The sequence below is a fragment of the Rhinatrema bivittatum genome, chromosome 16, assembly GCF_901001135.1.
Source record: "Rhinatrema bivittatum chromosome 16, aRhiBiv1.1, whole genome shotgun sequence".
NCBI classification, from domain to species: Eukaryota; Metazoa; Chordata; class Amphibia; order Gymnophiona; family Rhinatrematidae; genus Rhinatrema; species Rhinatrema bivittatum.
Window position 1 is genome coordinate 857,303 of NC_042630.1, and position 21,770 is coordinate 879,072.

The window sequence follows — 21,770 nt, forward strand, 5'->3', positions numbered from 1 at the left end:
AGGACATGGACGCCAGATCCCCAGCATCCAGACGATAGTGCCTCTCAAAAGTGTGCAGAGACCTCCACATTGCTGCCCTGCAAATCTCTTGCAGCAAAACTAGCTGAGCCTCTGCCCACGAAGCCACCTGAGAATGCGAAGAGAGGGCTCTCAAACCCTCAGGAATCGGACGACCCTTAGCCATGCAAGTCGACCCAATGGCCTCTTTCAGCTACCGTGCAATAGTAGCTTTAGATGCTTGAAAGCCTCTTTTCGAACTGCTCCACAAAACAAAAAGGAGGTGATCCGACCTCCTAAAGTCATTAATTACTTTGAGATAGCTCAACACCACCCTCCTCACGTCCAGCAACTTAAGCTCCCTAGCGTGAGGTGCGGAGGAGTCAATCCCAGAAGCTCCACAGTCTGATTCACATGAAACGCTGATTCCACCTTAGGTAAAAACAAAAGGTATCAGCAGCAAGGACACCCCCGAGTCCGAAATCTACAGGAATGTATCATGGCAAGACAAAGCCTATAACTCAGACCCTCCTAGCCGAACAAATGGCCTTAAGGGTCAAAACCTTAAGTGTCGCTCTCCTAAGAGGTTCGAAAGGTGCCTCATACAAACCTCGGAGACGATATTAAGATCCCAGGATGGACAAACTCTCCTTACCATTGGGCACAAATTCTTTGCTCCCTGGAGAAACTGAACCACATCAAGATGAGAAGACAGAAAGGAACCCCTATGAAAAGAAAGGAAGCCCTCTACTTTACCTCGGAGACAACCAAGAGCCGCCACATGAACTTTAAAGAGAGTCACGGTAGCACTTAGGCCTTGCACACGGTTAGCGATACCAGGACTCAAAAACATTCCAGACCCTCACATACAAAAGAGAAGAAGCAATAACCGCATCAAGGTATCCCCGTGTGCCTTAATCACCTCCTCTGAAAAGCCAAGCTGCTAGACAAGAGTGAGCAGTCTGGTCGGAAAATATGGGCCCCTGACAAAGACCCATCAGATGTCTGAAGCATAGTGGACCATCCACAGCCAAATTGACCAGATCTGTGAACCACGGCCAATGGGGCCACGCCAGAGCCTCCAACACCACTTCACGTGGGTGCTTCACCTTACCTACTGGAGGCCAAGGAAGAAAAATGTACAGAACCCCCTCCCAAGGCATCACCAGAGCATCCATGCCCTCGGCCCCGTGCTCCCTTCTCCAACTGAAAAATCGAAACACCTTGGCATTTTGACGAGTTGCCATGAGATCCACCTGGGGATAACCCCATCTCTCGCAGATGAGTTGCAACGCCATCTCCGACAGCTCTCACTCTCCCAGATCTAACAGTCTGCAACTGAGAAAATCCGCTTGACCTGGTTGACCCCACTAACCGCTCCAAGTGTTACTCTGCCCAAAGAATCAACTTTTGCACTTCCTGGGCCACCACCCGACTCTTCTTTCTCCCCGACTGATGTAGCCCACCATTGTCGCATTGTCCGATAGGACCCTCACTGACTGACCTCCCATCAACGGCAGCAAGCAAAGCAAAACGCACTGCCCTGGTCTTTAACCAAACGATAGACCAGGAAGCCTCTTTCGGACCAGCAGCCCCGAGTCAATTGTTGCTGACAAAACCGCTCCCAAACCAGACAAACTGGCATCAGTAGTAAGAATCACCCAACCTGGAACCTCTGGCATCTATTTCACTTTGTTCAATCCTCACGGCTTTTATAGACTGCCTTCCTCATTGCTTTCTGGATCCACTCCTTTGATAGGAGGAAGTTGGCAAAAAATACTGTTCCGATAGGGGGCTCCAGCAGGACAACAATGCCTTCTGCAGGGGGTGCATATGAGCAAACACCCAAGGCACTAGCTCCATCGAAGCCATAAATCCCAGAATCTGTAAATGGTCCCAGACTTTGGGAACCGGAAGGTGAAGCAGGCGATCTGAGCTTGGATCTTGACCACTCTGTTTGCAGTGAGGAACACTCTTCCCTGATGAGTGTTGAAATGAGCGCCCAAGTACTCCAAGACCTGAGAAGGGACCAAGTGACTCTTCGGCAGATTGATGATCCAGCCCAGCGACTCCAGTAGAGAACACACCCGGAGCACTGACCATGAGCCCTCCTCCTGCGACTTTGCCCTGATGAGCCAATCGTCCAGATAGGGATGCACCAGAATCCCGTCCTTCCTCAGGGATGCTGCAACAACCACCATCACTTTGGTGAAGGTACGAGGAGCAAGGCCGAAGGGAAGGCCCGAAACTGAAAATGCTGGCCCAGCACCTTCAAATGAAGAAACCTCTGTTGGTCCTGTCGAATGGGGATATGCAGATAGGCCTTGGTAATATCCAGAGAAGCTAAAAACTCACCTTTTCGGACTTCCGCTATCACAGTGCGCAACGTCTCCATCCGAAAACGCGGTACCTTCAAACTCCAGTTGACCTTCTGGAGATCCAGGATGGGTCGAAAGGTGCCCTCCTTCTTTGGAACCATGAAATAAACTGAGTACCTTCCTTGACCTTTTCCAAAACCGGAACTACAGCTTCCAGATTTAATAATCTCTGGAGGGTCTCCTCGATGGCCACTCTTTTGCTTTAGGAAAGACAGCGCGACTTCAGAAAGACTGACCTGAGAGGGTGAGAAAACTATAAAGCGGCTGAGGGGGGATATGATAGAGATGTTTAAAATCATGAGAGGTCTAGAACGGGTAGATGTGAATCAGTTATTTACTCTTTCTGATAGTAGAAAGACTAGGGGGCACTCCATGAAGTTAGCATGGGGCACATTTAAAACTAAAATCGGAGAAAGTTCTTTTTCACTCAACGCACAATTAAACTCTGGAATTTATTGCCAGAGGATGTGGTTAGTGCAGTTAGTGTAGCTGTGTTTATAAAAGGATTGGATAAGTTCTTGGAGGAGAAGTCCATTACCTGCTATTAAGTTCACTTAGAAAATAGCCACTGACATTAGCAATGGTTACATGGAATGGACTTAGTTTTTGGGTACTTGCCAGGTTCTTATGGCCTGGATTGGCCACTGTTGGAAACAGGATGCTGGGCTTGATGGACCCTTGGTCTGATCCAGTATGGCATGTTCTTATAAAAAAACAACAAAAAAAAAAAAAGAAAACCCTTCCCTGATGACCTCTAGCACCCACTGGTCAGAAGTGATCTTGGACCACTTCTCGGAAAAACAGAACAGTCTGCCCCTGATCGCCAAATCAGAGGAGAGGACCTGCCTGACTTCATTGGAAGACTTGAGTCCGCCCGTTCCCTGGACGGACCTGCCTCTAGAAGACTTTCTGTAACCTTGAAAGGAGTGCTGTCTCCCTGAGGGCTGCTGCGACGTTGAAGATCCGGCGGACCTGCCAGAGCAAAAACATCTCAACTCTCAAAAACGGGGGTCGAGAGGAGAAAGGCTTCCGTGCCGCCTCTTCTTATCCTCCGGCAGCCTGTTTCCCCTGGTCTCCCCCAGAGACTTCATAAGCCGGTCAACGACCTCCCGAACAAAAGCTTGCCCTTAAAGGGAAGGTTACACAGCTGCAACTTGGAGGAGAGATCTGCCGCCCAATTGCGCAGCCACAACAGCTGTCTCACCGCCACTACCACCAAAACTATGCTATCGCGCTGTAGTCCACACGAGGTCATATAAGGCATTGGCCACATACGCGACCCCCGCCTCAAGGCAGGCTGTCTGGAGTGGTGACAACATCCCCGCAGAAGACTGTTCCTGAGGCTTCTGGATCAAACAGGCACAGACTGCTGCTCGGAGCCCCAGAGCAGACACCTCAAAAACCCGTTTAAGCTGCACTTCCAGCTTCCGATCCTGCACGTCCTTCAGAGCAGCCGCCCCAGCAACTGGAATTCTGGTCTTCTTGGGGACCGCTGATACGGCATCCACTTTCGGGATTCTGAGGGAATCCAAAAATTATCCTGCAGCAACAGATAAAGCTTTGCCATCACTCTCCCCACTTTCAAGCCAGAGTCCGGGAAATCCCACTCCTGGCTGATCAGCTTCTGGATCTTGTTAGGAATGGGGAAGGCGCTGGGGGGTTTCCGCAGACCATCCAACACCAGATTAACCCCCTCATTATCTGATTCCTCCAGGGAGAGCTTAACCCCCAATTCCTCCAGCACCTGGGGAATAAGGGTCACAACTCCTCCCTCTTGAACAGGCGGAGCAGGTACAGGTCATCACTCTCCGCTTCGGGCCCTTCAAAGGCCCCCGATCATCCGGAGCAGAATCCACCTCCCCCGCCGGAGACAAGCCACCCTCATCAGAAGCCTCCGAATCCCTGGTATCTGAACCCAGGCGCACTGAGTGGGGTCCCCGAGGCTGCCCCCGTGATCCCACGGCCCTTGACGGGTCACCCCTCAGTCTCTTAGCGGAGTCTGCCGGGCTGTCCTTCACACGCCTCTTCCCAGCTTCCCTAGCCAGGAAAGCCTCATGGAGCAAAAGGAGGAATTCAGGCGAGAAGCCCCTCTGGTCCCCCCGAGGGCCCTTCCGGGCTGTCAGGATCCAGCCCAGGCGTCACCCTCCATACGCTGCTGGACAGCGGGGGATAAAGGGGAGGGAAATCTCCGGAGCCCCAGGACTGAACCACCTTACCCAACTCCCCATCCACAGGGGGAGGCCCTCAGGCCTGAGGCCCCCCATGGCCCGCGCTGACCGCAAAGGCCTCCGTTTTGAAGGTTTGGCTGAAGCACCCTCCCCCCCCCCCCCCCCGCACACTCTGGGCAGAGAGAGAGGTGGCCCAGACTCCGCAGGCCTCCACCAGTGACCTTTCAGTCATCCTGCCGGCGCTGAATTAGCAGGGGAGAGGGGCACAGCAGGCGGCCGCCACGGAGCAGGAGCTTGAGGGCGCGCCGTGAAGTTCCAGCCAGCGCGAAGCAGAAGCACCGACACTGCTAAAAAATTGAACACAAGGGGGAGCGTTCCCCCCCCCCCCCCGTACAGCCTGGATCCTCTGGGGCCGACCCTCAAGGATCCCATCGAGCAGGCTGCCTAAGACAGCCCAGGCACTCGGTCTGCGCTGCCACTGCTGTTGAGCCTCCCAGCAGCAAGAAACCCAGGAAAGAAAGAGCTCCAAAGGGAGATACCTCCCTGAATCCAAGGGACAGGCGGAGGAGGACTTGAAGTCCCACTGAGGGAACCAGTCCCCTGGCTGTCAGTGGTCCCGGGCTAAAACCTGCCAGGGGTATCCAACCCCCCGTTCGCCTGGCTCAACCCAAGGCCCTCAACAGGAACCTGGCACCTCAGGGAGCAGAAATCTGACTTGAGATTGCAAGTTAACACCTCTACCATCTGCTGGAGGCAGAGAAATACTGAGGGACGCAGGTGGCGCTCTGATATGTAGCAGTGCCCAAAATTTTGTCCTCTGTCTCCATCTGCTGGTAGGGATGAATAAACCCACTTGTCTGGACTGATCCAGGTATGTTCAGGAAGAACCAATTTTCTTTTTCCCTGTTTGTACCCGGATCAGTCCAGACTCCTGGGATGTACCAAAGCCCCCTATTTAGGGTGGGAACTGGAGAGTCCTGCTCACAGAACACTCTCGCCAAAGGAAGGAGAACCTGAATCTCCCACATCCAAACGATAGTGTTGTGCAAAAGTATGTAGCGACTTCCAAGTCACTGCCCTGCAAGTCTCTTGAGGAGACAGGAAAATTGGTTCTTACTTGCTTTGGCATTCTGACAAGTTGCCATTAAATCCACGCGAGGAGACCCCTCAACGTCTTCTGATGAGCTGCATCGAGGCTTCTGACAATTCTCACTCGCCTGGATCTAACTGAGAGCGACTCAGGAAATCCGCTTGAACATTTTTGACCCTGGCTATGTGCAATACAGCTATCCCTTTTAGGTGGGACTCTGCCCAACAAATCAAGACTTGTGCTTCCCGAGCTACAGACTGACTCTTGGTGCCGCCCTGCCGATTGATGTATGCCACTGTCGTCGCATTGTCAGAAAGAATCTGCACGGAGCTCCCTTTCACCAACCATAACTCCCTCAAGGCAAGATAGATGGCCCTGTTCTCCAAACGGTTGATAGACCAAGCAGATTCTCTCGCAGACCAGATACCCTGGACTGAACGATGTTGACAAACCGCTCCCCAGCCGGAGAGACTGGCATCGGTAGAAAACTATCACTCAGTCCGGAACTTTGAGGTCCATCCTGTCAAGAAGATTGGGAGTCTGAAACTAACAAGATAGATTTGTCTCTGGCCACGCCCTCGAGAGGTAACAGCAAAAGAAATTCCTCTGAGATCGGCTTCCAACGTGCCAAAAGTGCCTTTTGCAACTGCCTCATATGGAAAAACACCCACGAAACCAATTCCAAGGTCAAAGTCATGGATCCCACAACCTGTAAGAAATCCCACATTTTGGGAACTTGAGACTTCAATAACCAGCAGACCCAAATCTGCAGATTGAGTACTCTCTCCTCCGAGAGATACACTCTCCGAATGTTGAAGTGAGCGCCCAAATAATCTAAGGACAGAGTCGGAGTCAAATGACTCTTTGCCAGGTTTCCAACCCAGCAGAGAGACCGAAGAACCTCGAGAACTCTGCTGACCGACTGAAGACAGAGAGCTTCCCCTTTTCACCCTAATAAGCCAGTCGTCCAGATATGGGTGCACCAGGATTCGGGAGTGCCACCGCCACCACCATAACCTTGCTGAAGGTGCATGGGGCTGTGGCTAAACCGAAAGGAAGGGCCCAAAACTGAAGATGGTGGCCTAGCACCATGAAGTGGAGAAAGCGTTGGGAGTCCAGATGGATTGGAATATGTAGATAAGCCTCCGTGAAATCAAAAGCAGCCAAAAACTCTCCCTTGTGAACAGCTGATATCACGGAACGCAAGGTCTCCATCTGGAAGCGGGGAACTTGGAGGGCGGCATCCACTTTCTTCAAATCGAGGATAGGATGGAACGTACCCTCCTTCTTCGGGATCAGAAAACAGATGGAGTAGCGCCCCGTGCGAACCTCCGGGGAGGAGACAGGTATTACCGCTCCCAATCTCTGGAGATGTGCTAGTGTCTCCCGCACGGCCAACTGTTTGCTCACTGGACCCCACAAGACCTTTAATTTGGGCTTCAAGGGCTGCTGCTTCTCCCTTTTACTGCAACAGGTCTGAGGCGATCTCTAGCTCAGCCTTTCTGCGCACTTTGGCGGCGGCTGTGGCGGCAGCAGCGGCTTCCTGTATGCAGACACAGATCCTGAGAAGAGGCAGAGGGAACCAGAGAACTCCCACACATGTTCAGTAGAGCAAAGGCTCTATGAACCAGGAGAGAGGTCCATCCAACGCCATCACCCACACGTCATGGCTAATTCAGCCCTGCTCGTTGACAGAGAAAAATGAATTAACGTGGCTAGATGAGCTACTTTGAAAACTGTCCCTCTCCATGCAAGTAAAAGCACTTCTGTCCCAGAAAGAGGCAGCTCCTCACTGCAAGGCGACTGCTTACAAACCTGGAGAACTGTGTCCCAGAAAGAGGCAGCTCCCCACTGCAAGGCGACTGCTTACAAACCTGGAGAACTGTGTCCCAGAAAGAGGCAGCTCCTCACTGCAAGGCGACTGGTTACAAACCTGCAGAACTGGGTCCCAGAAAGAGGCATCTCCCCACTGCAAGGCGACTGGTTACAAACCTGCAGAACTGTGTCCCAGAAAGAGGCAGCTCCTCACTGCAAGGCGACTGCTTACAAACCTGCAGAACTGTGTCCCAGAAAGAGGCAGCTCCTCACTGCAAGGCGACTGCTTACAAACCTGGAGAACTGTGTCCCAGAAAGAGGCAGCTCCTCACTGCAAGGCGACTGCTTACAAACCTGCAGAACTGTGTCCCAGAAAGAGGCAGCTCCTCACTGCAAGGCGACTGCTTACAAACCTGGAGAACTGTGTCCCAGAAAGAGGCAGCTCCTCACTGCAAGGCGACTGCTTACAAACCTGCAGAACTGTGTCCCAGAAAGAGGCAGCTCCTCACTGCAAGGCGACTGCTTACAAACCTGCAGAACTCTGTCCCAGAAAGAGGCAGCTCCCCACTGCAAGGCGACTGGTTACAAACCTGCAGAACTGGGTCCCAGAAAGAGGCATCTCCCCACTGCAAGGCGACTGGTTACAAACCTGCAGAACTGTGTCCCAGAAAGAGGCAGCTCCTCACTGCAAGGCGACTGCTTACAAACCTGCAGAACTCTGTCCCAGAAAGAGGCAGCTCCTCACTGCAAGGCGACTGCTTACAAACCTGCAGAACTCTGTCCCAGAAAGAGGCAGCTCCTCACTGCAAGGCGACTGGTTACAAACCTGCAGAACTCTGTCCCAGAAAGAGGCAGCTCCCCACTGCAAGGCGACTGGTTACAAACCTGCAGAACTGTGTCCCAGAAAGAGGCAGCTCCCCACTGCAAGGCGACCTGTTACAAACCTGCAGAACTCTGTCCCAGAAAGAGGCAGCTCCCCACTGCAAGGCGACTGGTTACAAACCTGCAGAACTCTGTCCCAGAAAGAGGCAGCTCCCCACTGCAAGGCGACTGGTTACAAACCTGCAGAACTCTGTCCCAGAAAGAGGCAGCTCCCCACTGCAAGGCGACTGGTTACAAACCTGCAGAACTCTGTCCCAGAAAGAGGCAGCTCCCCACTGCAAGGCGACTGGTTACAAACCTGCAGAACTGTGTCCCAGAAAGAGGCAGCTCCTCACTGCAAGGCGACTGGTTACAAACCTGCAGAACTGTGTCCCAGAAAGAGGCAGCTCCCCACTGCAAGGCGACTGGTTACAAACCTGCAGAACTGTGTCCCAGAAAGAGGCAGCTCCCCACTGCAAGGCGACTGGTTACAAACCTGCAGAACTGTGTCCCAGAAAGAGGCAGCTCCTCACTGCAAGGCGACTGGTTACAAACCTGCAGAACTGTGTCCCAGAAAGAGGCAGCTCCCCACTGCAAGGCGACTGGTTACAAACCTGAAGAACTCTCAAGCAACAAGACAAAAGTGTCTCACCTTCTTATACTTCCCCAGCCGCCATGCGAGAATCTCACGCCTGTTCCCCCACCCCCAAGGATACAGGACCTCTACTCTCAGATACCCCCACTTGCCCTCTCCCTACCCCATCCCCCACCTTGCTTCCATGTACACAGGGATTCCAAAATTCCTCCAGGACTCACTTGCTAAGGATGAAACACTCACCATGTGCTCCTCTCCCTCTTCTCATCCTGCACCCAGTCTCCACCAGCTGAACCAGATACTGACCTGACAAACTCCTCCTCCACCATAGCCCGGCTCCATAGTCTGTGGATCTCCAGCTGCAGCAAACGGCTAAGGACCTGCAGCACCTGCTCCCGCTCCACCTGCCAGTCAAAGCCAGAACTCTGCCCTTTCACTTTCTTCCCCTGCAAAGAGAGCACCCAAGACCTGTATGAGAGCAGCCTGTTCTCAGGGGTCCTTCCCAGATCTCTCTGCTGCTCCTCACCTTCCCACATGGCAGCACGCTCAGTCCCAGCTTGTAGCTTTCGGCCTCAAAGGCTTCAAGCAATTGGGTCAGCAGGTAGCAATTCATTTTCAGAGCATTGAGATGAGAATGGCGATCGGCAGGAGAGAAGTCGGGGTCCTCCAAGATCGCAGGGAGCTCATGCGAGTGACGAGATATGGCTGCAGTGAGAGAAGAAGGAAAACTGGAGAGCTCTCTCAGGATCACAGGTGTTGTGGGAGTTATGAACTTTCATATCACAGTGAAAGCCCTGGAGCTCTCCAACCTACACCAATCACAACTTCTTACTTTACATCGTGCTCTCAGCCATGGGATTTTTTTTTTCATTCTCTCTCCATTCTGAGCACAAAATTCAGATTATTTATTTATCTAAAACCTTGTAGATAATTTCCCCTATGATTCCCAGTAGCCACCCACTCTTACAGCCATCAGATTACCAAAGATGTGTGATCATACTCTTATCAGCCAGATTCTGGCAGTGACCCTAATGACCCCTGGCCAGCTGTGATCCCCTTGTCTTGTTCTGGAGGTCTCAGTGCCCCATCCTCTGTTCTCTTGAGAGGAGAGAGAGAGAGAGAGAGAGAGACCCCCAGATTTTCTGTTGGTCTGGCCTTACAGTGCGTGAGTATATCTCAGCATCACCCACCAAGATTACAGACCTGAAAGAAGCCGAGGAGTCAGAGAGTACTGCCTGGCCGGCGGACTCACATTTGCCTTTGTGTCATCATTTGGCTGCAGTGGTTCATCCCAATGAGAATAAAGTCTGTTAATACCCACCTTTCACCAGTAGATCCATGGTGTCCTCCTTCAGCCCAGGGTCCACAGTCCGGAAGTGACTGGTGGGAAGTGAACGACATAACAATGAGCAACAAGCACCTATAATTCTACATCACTTTCTACTTCCTATACCACTACACAATAAGGTACCAGAGACCTCCGGGACAGAAACTACAAAGGCGCACACACACACACACAAATCTACCCAACCCGCCAGCCATCAGATTACCAAATGTCTGTGCTCAATTCCTGCAGGCTGGCCTGGGATGGTGTCCCTTGACTCTTGGCCATCATTCTGTGGGCAGCAGTCCATGCTGTTTGCCAGCACATGCTTACTGCAGGCAAGCAAGAATAAAATAAATGCTGGGTGCCTTGATAGCTATTGTTGGTCTGACTTTATAGCAAATCTGCAATTCTCCATACAACATCTGCCAAAATTACAGACCAGAAGAGAAGTCAAGGGTCACACACCCAGCACCAATGCCAGGATCACATTCGCCTTGGTGTCATCATGTGGCATATTTGGCATTGCAGGACTCCTGGGGACTAAGGCGGAAGCCTGATACTTACTGCAGAATGCTATAGAGAGAATCAAAGTGTTCCAGGATAGCCAAGGGACCTTGTATCCTAAAAGACGACTGTAACCCTGCAGGAGAAAAAAAAAACACAAAAAACCCCATCACAGGACTGCCCCAGCCAACCCATTGGTACCAGAGAACACAAGAAGTTGCCATACGGGGTCTATCAAGCCCAGCATCCTATTTCCATCAGTGGCCAATCCAAGTCACAAGGACCTGGCCAGTACCCAAACATTAAATAGATCCCAGGCTACTAATGCTGGTAACAGCAACGGATATTCCTTAAGCCAACTTAATCAATCATAGTTAATGGACTTCCCCACCAAGAACTTATCCAAAATCTTTTTAAACCCAGCTACACTAACCACATCCTCTGGCAACAAATTCCACAGTTTAATTGTGCGTTGAGTGAAAAAGAACTTTCTCTGATTAGTTTTAAATGTGCCCCATGCTAACTTCATGGAGTGGCCCCTAATACTTCTATTATCCAAAAAATTAAATAGCCAATTCATATTTACCCGTTCCAGACCTCTCATGATTTTAAACACCTCTATCATATCCACCCCACAGACAAACACTACTCTCTAAATTAATGTCTAACAACTAAATTGTGAGTCCCTAATGTGACCAGAAGCAAATCTCCTTACCCCCAAACTGAGTACTGAGCTGTTTCGCAGGCAGCACCTCCTGCACCACATACTGGTTCACCCCTCCACTCTTCAGCAGCTCGTCAAATGACAGTGGTATATGGAAATCAAAGGCCATCTCTGCAGCTGTGAGGAGAATCCAAGAAATATCACAACTCTGTAAACAAATCTGCTCAACGATGGGAAGCTATAAAGGAAAATTGGTTCTTACCTGCCAATTTTCATTCCTGTAGTACCACGGTTCAGTCCAGACTGATAGGTTATGCCTCCTTTCCAGCAGATGGAGACAAAGACAAATTTGAAGGGCACCCTCTCTTAACACGGTGTGCCACCTGCGACCCTTCAGTATTGTAAAGCTTTATCAAAGCAGAATAGAACAATGATACCAATGGGTAGATCAAGCAAGGATCGAATTAACGGCAACTGTAACTATATACACGAAGTAAGCTCTTCTAGGCTTCTTGAGCCTAACGTAAATCCTGTGGCCATCTGCAAATCAAAAAAAGTAATCAAGCGGACTCTCCAGCGAATAGACCCCTTCAATGGGCAGGCATCTGGACTGATCAGTGGTACTACAGGAACAAAAATTAGCAGGTAAGAACCAATTTTCTTTTCCCTGTACGTACCCGGATCAGTCCAGACCCTGGGATGTACCAGAGCTTCCCTAAGTAGTCCCAAACACTGGAGCTTGAACATCTAAACGATAAGGTCTAGCAAGAGTGTGTAGCGATTTCCAAGTTGCCACTACAGATTTCCTGTGGTGATACGAGCTGGCTCTCTGCCCAGAAAGTTGCTTGTGAACAGAAGGAATGCACTTTGAGATCTTCTGGAATGGGTCCACCTTGGCAAATATAAGTGGAAGTATTCGCTTCTTTCAGCTACCGGGCAATAGTAGTCTTGGATGCTTTACGACCCCTATTGGGACCACTCCAAAGTTCAAAAAGATGATCCAAAACCTGAAAATCATTAGTGGCTTCGAGATACCTCAAGAGGACTCACTTAACATTGAGCCGTCTCAATTCTATAGAGTGGGGAGCCTCCTGATCCAAATCTGGAAGTTCCACCGACCGGTTCACGAGGAAGGCAGAGACCACCTTTGGAAGAAACGAAGGAACTGTTCGGAGCTTAACCCCAGCCTTGGAAAAAGGGAGGAAAGGTTCCCAACAAGACAACGCTTGAAGTTCCGAAACCCATCTAGCGGAACAGATTGCCACCAAGAAGACCGCTTTGAGAGTTAAATCTTTTAGGTTTGCCTGCTTGAGGGGCTCGAAAGGAGGCTCACACAACACCTGTAGGACCAGATTGATACTCCACGATGGAAAAATGGGATGGATCAGGGAATTAAGGTGTTTTGCTCCCTTCAGAAAACGAACCACATCGGGGTGAGAAGCAAGAGGTACTCCCTCAATGCGACCTCTCAGGCAGCCCAAGGCCGCAACCTGAACCCATAGAGAGTTGAAGGATAACCCCTTGCTTAACCCTTTCTGCAGAAAAGCTAGGATCTGAGCCACCGAGGTACGATGAAGAGAGATCCCTATCTCGCAATACCAGGAGTCAAAGACTTTCCAGACCTTAACAGGGGTAAGGGAGGAAGAGGCCTTTCGTGCCCGGAGAAGGGTGGAAATAACCTCCTCTGGGTACCCTTTCTTCCTCAATCTCCTCCTCTCAAAAGCCATGCCGCTAGACAAAAGCGATCTGCCTGTTCAAAAATTACTGAACCCTGGCACAGAAGGTTTGGAAGGTGTCAGACGAAGAGGACCATCCACTGCTAGGTTGACTAGGTCTGCAAACAATGGTTTCCTGGGTCACTCTGGTGCGACGAGAATAACCGTCCCCGGTGAATTTCTATCCTCCTGATGACCTTGCCCAGAGGCCAAGGAGGAAACACGTAGAGCAGGACTTCACAGGGCCATGGGAGAACTAGGGTATCTACTCCTTCCGACCCATGTTCTCCTTTGCGACTGAAGAAGTGCGGGGCCTTCGCATTTTTCTGGGTTGCCAACAAGTCTAGATGTGGGACTCCCTAACGGCGAGAGAGTAGCAACATCGCCTCTTCGGACAGCTCCCACTCTCCAAGGTCTAGACACCGACGACTTAGGAAATCCGCTTGCCCGTTGTCAACTCCGGCTATGTGGGAGGCCTGCAGCTGAGCCAGATGACGGTCCTCCCAGACCATTAAATTGTCCGCCTCTGAGGCTTCCTGGCGAATCTTCAATCCCCCCTGACGATTGATGTAGGTCACTGTCGTCGCATTGTCAGACAGTACTCGCACTGCGGACCAGGGGAAAGAACCTTATTAACGCTAACCGTACCGCTTTCGTTTCCAGGCGATTGATGGACCATCTTGCTTGCTCTCGTGACCAATGGCTCTGAGCAAACTGAGATTGACACACTGCCCCCCAACCGGAGAGGCTGGCATCCGTGATTACAATCACCTACTGAGGAACCTGAAGATTCATCCCTTGCTGTAGGTGGTCGAGGACCAGCCACCAAAGCAGGCTGGTTCTGGTGAACTCGGGAAGTGGCAAAGGGATATGGAACTCCTCTGAAATCAGTTTCCAGCAGGAAAGCAAAGCTCTTTGTAAAGACCGCATACGAGCAAACGCCCAAGGTACCAAATCTAGAGTTGATGCCATAGAGCCAAGAACCTGCTGATAGGAAGGTTCTTGGTTCTATGGTAGATAATCCCAGAACTTGGGGACTTGCAGGGACAAGAGATGTTGAACTTGAGCCATTAGCTTGAGAGCGTGCTCGTCCCTGAGAGAAAAAAAAAAACAACCAACCACAAAAACTTTGCCGACCTGAGTATCGAAGCGCGCCCCCAAAACTTCCAGTACCTGGGAAGGTACTAGTTTGCTCTTAGCATAGTTGACCACCCAGCAAAAGGGAGCATAGAAGATTCAGCACTTTTTGAATTGCCAGGTGGCAGTATTCCTCAGACTTCACCCAAATGAGCCAGTTGTCCAGATAGGGGTGGACCAGGACCCCCTCCCGACGAAGTGCAGCCACCACCACGACCATCACTTTGGTGAAGGTACAGGGAGCGATAGTCAAACCAAAACTGGTAATGGCTCCCGAGAATCATGAACCGCAGGAACCTCTGATGATCCCCGAGTATCGCAATATGAAGATACGCCTCCAATAAGTCCAGGGAAGCCAGGAATTCCCTGCTGCATACAGCTGCAATGATAGACTGCAGAATCTCCATGCAAAAATACAGAACCTTGAGGGCTTTGTTGACATTCTTCAGGTCTAGAATTGGACGAAACGAACCTTCCTTTTTGGAACGACGTAATAGTGGCCTATCCCACACTCCTCCGGGGGTACAGGAAGGATGGCGTCAAGATCCTCTAGCCTGCGGAGAATCTGACGTACTATTTGCTTCTTCTCTAGAGAACCGCAGGGCGAAACCAGGAAGTGATTTCGCAGAAGACGAGCAAACTCTAAAGTGTAACCGTGTTTGATGATGCTTAGAACCCACTGATCCGACGTGATTTTGAGTGGGACAGCTCTCTCTCATTGTGCGGACTTGGGGCCTGAAGCTCCGAGAGAACCCATCTCATGCGGATCTGCGGCCATGAAAGGAGCCCATGACTGCTACCTTGCCGAAGGGGGGGGCTAATTCCCAGCTCGGCTAGGACATGTGGTATCAGCGGGTCAAGTTCATCCCTCTGGAACAGGTGAAGCATCTGCAGATCATCCCCTTCAGCTGGTAGTCTATGCTGAGGATAGAGGTCCTGGTCAGGGACTGGATCTTGGTCTGGCAGATCCGGAGCTCCTTGACCTTGGAGCGTATGAATCCTATTAACCTCCTGCGACTCAGATGACCTAAGAATTTTTGCAGGAGGGGATTCTGTCGCCTGAACACGTGTTTCGGGGGAGGGATACCTCACCCTGCTGAGCGAGACTGGCCAAATTGCGCTTTTAATGCACGAAGCCTAAGTCAGTAGAAAAAGGGGTTTGAGGTGGTAAAGCCCCCACGGGGAGGGGGGGGGGGGGGTCATCAGTTCCTCCTGCGGGTCCTGCAAAGAGTCCAAGGGACCCTGAGGACTGAGATCGGGAGGAAAAAGTGGAGAGGGAGAATCCCCCCCCTTGCTGCCGACGAGACTGCATCCAAGATGGCCGCTGCTCCTGCGCTCAGCAGAAACAGGGCCAGCCGACTCTCAGAGGCACCTGGCTGCACGGCCGAAGCGCGGAATCTAGCCTCTGACCTCCCCTCTGCCAGAGGGACCCTCCCCGCCTGGGAGACACCTCGAACAAAGGCTATCGCGGGAAAGCCATGACGCCGGCTCCCCGCAGGCAGCACATTGCGACGCACGTAGCATGAGTGGGGGGGGCAGAGTCAGCAAGATTAAAAACTGCCTCGGACACCCGGGAGGAAGAGAGCGGGAAAAGAACACACTAAACCGCGGCAAAAATCATCCGCTCACAGCCTTTCAAAAAAAAAAAAAAAATTTTATTTTTTTTTTAAAAGCTTCTGCAGAAGAATGTCGCGTCCCCGAGGCTAAGGCCAAGGGGGAGGGAATCGGACCACCAGAACTCACCCACGGGCCGATACAGTAAGGAGCGGTAGGGTGAGGTGCATTAGTGCCGGGCGCACTCGCGTTTGCCGCACGCACAGTCCGGCTCACCTACCGCTCGATCCTGTATTAAAATGCCAAGCAAATGCAAGCCGCGTCCAAGAAGCGCCCGAGAAGCGTTAGGCCCGCGCAATCCAATTTACTGTATAGAGCGCTACGGCAGGCCGACACAGTAAAGCGCGGCCGCAGTTACCCCGTTTCTAACCCACTGTGTACTCACAATTTGGACGCGTAAGTCTAACCCGCGATTCACCATCTGTTTTTACCGATCCTTACCGCTTCTTTAACTCGACGCGTATCCCTTTCCGCCCGCGGCATGTAAACGATCCGATTAGCTATTCCCTCCCATACAGTAACGTGCGCCCTGACTATCGCCTTTTTAACCTGCTATCTTGCCACGTCTTTAACCTGCTAATTTACCGCCTACCCTGACCCCTGCGTTAGCGTGGTGAACCTAGCCGCCCAGTCCCAAACCAACCCACAAGAAAAAAAAATGCTTCTTGCACTTTGCCACCCAGTCCCGAACCAAACCAACCCAAGCCCCAGCAGAGAGAGACGCAATTTCCCAGTCCCAAACCGATCCAACCCAAGCCCCAGCAGAGAGACGCAATTTCCCAGTCCCAAACCGAACCTACCCAAAGCCCCAGCAGAGAGAGACGCAATTTCCCAGTCCCAAACCAACCCAAGCCCCAGCAGAGAGAGACGCAATTTCCCAGTCCCAAACCGAACCTACCCAAGCCCCAGCAGAGAGAGACGCAATTTCCCAGTCCCAAACCGCACCAACCCAACGCCCCAGCAGAGAGAGACGCAATTTCCCAGTCCCAAACCGAACCAACCCAAGCCCCAGCAGAGAGAGACGCAATTTCCCAGTCCCAAACCGAACCAACCCAAGCCCCAGCAGAGAGAGACGCAATTTCCCAGTCCCAAACCGAACCAACCCAAGCCCCAGCAGAGAGAGACGCAATTTCCCAGTCCCAAACCGAACCAACCCAAGCCCCAGCAGAGAGACGCGCAATTTCCCAGTCCCAAACCGAACCAACCCAAGCCCCAGCAGAGAGAGACGCAATTTCCCAGTCCCAAACCGAACCTACCCAAGCCCCAGCAGAGAGAGACGCAATTTCCCAGTCCCAAACCGAACCTACCCAAAGCCCCAGCAGAGAGAGACACAATTTCCCAGTCCCAAACCGAACCTACCCAAAGCCCCAGCAGAGAGAGACGCAATTTCCCAGTCCCAAACCGAACCTACCCAAGCCCCAGCAGAGAGAGACGCAATTTCCCAGTCCCAAACCGAACCAACCCAAGCCCCAGCAGAGAGAGACGCAATTTCCCAGTCCCAAACCGAACCAACCCAAGCCCCAGCAGAGAGAGACGCAATTTCCCAGTCCCAAACCGCAACCAACCCAAGCCCCAGCAGAGAGAGACGCAATTTCCCAGTCCCAAACCGCACCAACCCAGCCCCAGCAGAGAGAGACGCAATTTGGATTGGGTTGGTTTGGGACTGGGAAATTGCGTCTCTCTTGTCTGTCCGAAGGAGGGTGCTTTGTTGCGCTCCCTGCCTCCGATCGCCGGCTGCTGGCGCCGGGCGCTGGTACCTGTCATTTCTAACGTCAGGTTCCAGTGCACCCAGGATACTGTATAGGCGCTGTATAGCGCTCTATACAGTAAAATGGATTGCGCGGGCCTAACACTTCTCAGGCGCGGCTTGCATTTGTCATATTCGGGGTATGTGAGCTACTGTGTCCCCGACCCCTAGCTCAGCCTACAACCAGGGGGGGCACCTAGCGACTTCCTGAGAGGAACGGCACGGCAGGATCCTCTTCTGTTCCTTTTTTTTTTTTTTTTTAAGTCCTTGTTAATTTTTTTTTTCAACACTTGCTTTATCCAACAAATGGCAAATAAGGGAATCCCTAAATGACAGAATCCCCTAAAGTTTAGGGATTTATAATTTATTTATTTTTAAAGCTAAAGGAGGACCACAGGTTCTGCCACCTTCATCTGCTGGAGACAGAGAAATACTGAGGAAATGCAGGGGGCCCTTCAAGTTTTTCTCTGTCTCCATCTGCTGGAAAGAAGCAAAACCCAGCAGCCTGGACTGATCCGGGTACGTACAGGGAAAGTGCACTCTGGCCAGACATACAAGCAGCTTGCTCAAATCAGGGACTAAATTCCATACCATAGTTAATAACAAAGCCCTGCAGACATCTCCAAATCACGACACTGCTGCCAGCTCTGACTGTGCGACTTTCAGCATAGAGTCAGAGCTGGAACAACTGCAGATCCGATTCTCAAACCTACTGCTACCATTCGCTTTCTGTAGGACCTTCAGCGTGCACGAGGAGCTGAGACACCTGCAGACCCGACCCCCAATCCCACTACCTCCATCAGCCTGCAGTCACTCAGATCTGTGACACCTGCAGACCTAACTCCCAATCCCACTACCACTGCCTCCAGCAGCCTGCAGTCACTCAGACCTTGTCACCTGCAGACCTAACTCCCAATCCCACTACCACCGCCTCCATCAGCCTGCAGTCACTCAGATCTGACACCTGCTACCATTTGCTGCGTGACCTTCAGCATGACACCTGCAGATCCAGCCCACAATCACACCTCTGAAGACAACCATGGGCATTGCTCAGCAGACTGTGGCGAGGCCTGCAAAATGCTGAAAATAGCCCTGCAGCTCTCCAAACTTTGCACTGCGAGAAAAGAAGCACCAGCTCTGGAAACTGACACTAAGCTCTAGAGAGATGGGACCCCTGCACCTTTCCCACCCCCTTTGTTACGTCACTTGTACCTGAAGAGTCATATTGCTATAAGAACATAAGAAATTGCCATGCTGGGTCAGACCAAGAGTCCATCAAGCCCAGCATCCTGTTTCCAACAGTGGCCAATCCAGGTCATAAGAACCTGGCAATTATCCAAACACTAAGAAGAACCCATGCTACTGATGCAATTAATAGCAGTGGCTATTCCCTAAGTAAACTTGATTAATAGCAGTTAATGGACTTCTCCTCCAAGAACTTATCCAAACCTTTTTTAAACCCAACTACACTAACTGCACTAACCACATCCTCTGGCAACAAATTCCAGAGCTTTATTGTGCGTTGAGTGAAAAAGAATTTTCTCTGATTAGTCTTAAATGTGCTACTTGCTAACTTCATGGAATGCGTCCTAGTCCTTCTATTATTCGAAAGTGTAAATAACAGATTCATATCTACTCGTTCTAGACCTCTCATGATCTTAAAGACCTCTATCATATTCCCCCTCAGCCGTCTCTTCCCCAAGCTGAACAGCCCTAACCTCTTCAGCATTTCCACATAGGGGAGCTGTTCCATTCCCTTTGTCATTTTGGTTGACCTTCTCCATAGCAACTATATCTTTTTTGAGATGTGGCGACCAGAATTGCACACAGTATTCAAGGTGTGGTCTCACCATGGAGCGATATAGAGGTATTAGGACATTTTCCGTTTTATTAACCATTCCCGTCCTAATAATTCCTAACATTCTGTTTGCTTTTTTGACCGCTGCAGCACACTGAGCAGACAATTTTAAAGTATTATCCACTATGATGCCTAGATCTTTTTCTTGGGTGGTAGCTCCTAATATGGAACCTAACATCATGTAACTACAGCATGGGTTATTTTTCCCTATATGCAACACCTTACACTTGTCCACATTAAATTTCATCTGCCATTTGGATGCCCAATCTTCCAAGGTCCTCCTGTAATGTATCACAATCCACTTGTGATTTAACTACTCTGAATAATTTTGTATCATCCGCAAGTTTGATTACCTCACTCGTCGTATTCCTTTCCAGATCATTTATATATATATATATATATATATATATATATATATAAATATATATTATTTGGAACTTTTATATACAGACATTCATGTGCAAAATTACAAATCACATCGGTTTACAGTGAAACAATAAAAGCAAACGACTGCATTACATCAAACAAGGGATACATGTAACTGGGATCAAAGGTTACAAATAAATACTAAGCTCTTCAAGCTAGCAAGAAACTAGAAATGCACAGTATCACATTATATATATATATATATATATATATATATATATATATATATATAAATATAAAAGCACCGGTCTAAGTACAGATCCCTGAGGCACTCCACTGTTTACCCGTTTCCACTGAGAAAATTGTCCATTTAATCCTACTCTCTGTTTCCTGTTTTTTAACCAGTTTGTAATCCACGAAAGGGCATCGCCTCCTATCCCATGACTTTTTAGTTTTCTTAGAAGCCTCTCATGAGGGACTTTGTCAAACACCTTCTGAAAATCCAAATACACTACATCTACCCCGGTTCATCTTTATCCACATGTTTATTCACCCCTTCAAAAAAGTGAAGCAGATTTGTGAGGCAAGACTTGCCCTGGGTAAAGCCTTGCTGACTTTGTTCCATTAAACCAGGTCTTTCTATATGTTCTGTGATTTTGATGTTTAGAACACTTTCCACTATTTTTCCCGGCACTGAAGTCAGGCTCACTGGTCTATAGTTTCCCGGATCGCCCCTGGAGCCTTTTTTAAATATTGGGGTTACATGGGCCACCCTCCAGTCTTCAGGTACAATGAATGATTTTAATGATAGGTTACAAATTTTAACTAATAGATCAGAAATTTCATTTTTTAGTTCCTTCAGTACCCTAGGATGCATACCATCCGGTCCAGGTGATTTGCTACTCTTTAGTTTGTCAATCTGGCCTACTACATCTTCCAGGTTCACAGTGATTTCCTTCGTTCAGTTCATGTGACTCATCACCCCTGAAAATCATCTCCGGAACTGGTATCTCCCCAACATCCTCATTAGTAAACGCAGAAGCAAAGAATTCATTTAGTCTTTCTGCAATGGCCTTATCTTCCCTAAGAGCCCATTTAACCCCTCTGTCATCCAATGGTCCAACCGACTCCCTCACAGGTTTCTTGCTTTGGATATATTTTAAAAAGTTTTTATTATGAGTTTTTGCCTCTATGGCCAACTTCATTTCAAATTCTCTATTTGCCTGTCTTATCAATGTTTTACACTTAACTTGACAATGCTTATGTTTTAGCCTATTTTCTACAGATTGATCCTTATTCCAATTTTTAAAGGATGGTTTTCTGGCTAAAATCGCCTCTTTCACCTCCCCTTTCTTTCTCTCCTCTCTGCCAGGAAAAGCCAATGAAGTCACCGTACCTCACAGCCACGCACCACCGCGACCTTCCTAGAGCAAAAGATCTCCCAGCTTCCAGGACACGCCCCTCCACTTACGTCACGCAGAAACTGTAAAGGGCAATTCTGGACAAAATGACGTCAGAGCTCACCTCGCCGTGACGCAAACTCAACCAAGCTGCGCTCGGGTCCACCCGGGTTAAAACAGGCGAACCGGTTCCGCAAAAGGACTAACAAGCAACTTCTAAGGAGCTTACAGCGGCAAAAAGCCGCGCGCTCGACACAGCCCACTCTAAACCACCCCTAAGCGAGACTACAAACCTGGCAGGCAGCGCGCGCTTCAAATCCAACCATCGGCCAATCACAGCACGGCGGAGGCGGCGATGCTACCGAGCAGCCAATAAAGGAGTGCGGAGCATGCGAAACCTCCCCTGTCTTCCTGTGACCAAGCTACGTGCTAGTTCTCGGCCGCCCCCGCAGGGGGATTGGTCCGTGGAAATTGAACGTCTTCAATAAGCTCTAAGGGGCGGAGTCTGCTGTGAGAACGAGACTCAGTGTTGCC

General features: G+C 50.3%; 1 protein-coding gene and 2 non-coding genes across 5 annotated transcripts in view; all 3 read right to left on the reverse strand.

Annotated features, from left to right (window-relative positions):
* The window catches only part of NCAPD2 (non-SMC condensin I complex subunit D2), a 62,633-nt gene extending 40,863 nt beyond the window's left edge, over nt 1-21,770 (reverse strand). Inside the window, exons 1-6 of one of the 3 annotated variants that reach the window (XM_029580587.1) lie at nt 21,530-21,770; nt 11,451-11,576; nt 10,796-10,871; nt 10,226-10,284; nt 9,431-9,609; nt 9,211-9,350 (exon numbers count right to left, since the gene is read on the reverse strand). In XM_029580587.1, coding sequence (XP_029436447.1) covers nt 9,211-9,350; nt 9,431-9,609; nt 10,226-10,284; nt 10,796-10,871; nt 11,451-11,568 — 572 coding nt within the window. In that variant the 5' untranslated portion in view covers nt 11,569-11,576; nt 21,530-21,770. The other 2 variants (XM_029580586.1, XM_029580585.1) reach the window with 2 other exon arrangements.
* Nucleotides 9,872-10,181, reverse strand: LOC115078931. The gene has a single exon (XR_003853173.1). It is a non-coding gene; the product is annotated as a small nucleolar RNA U85 (small nucleolar RNA).
* On the reverse strand, nt 10,441-10,743 carry LOC115078932. The gene has a single exon (XR_003853174.1). It is a non-coding gene; the product is annotated as a small nucleolar RNA U85 (small nucleolar RNA).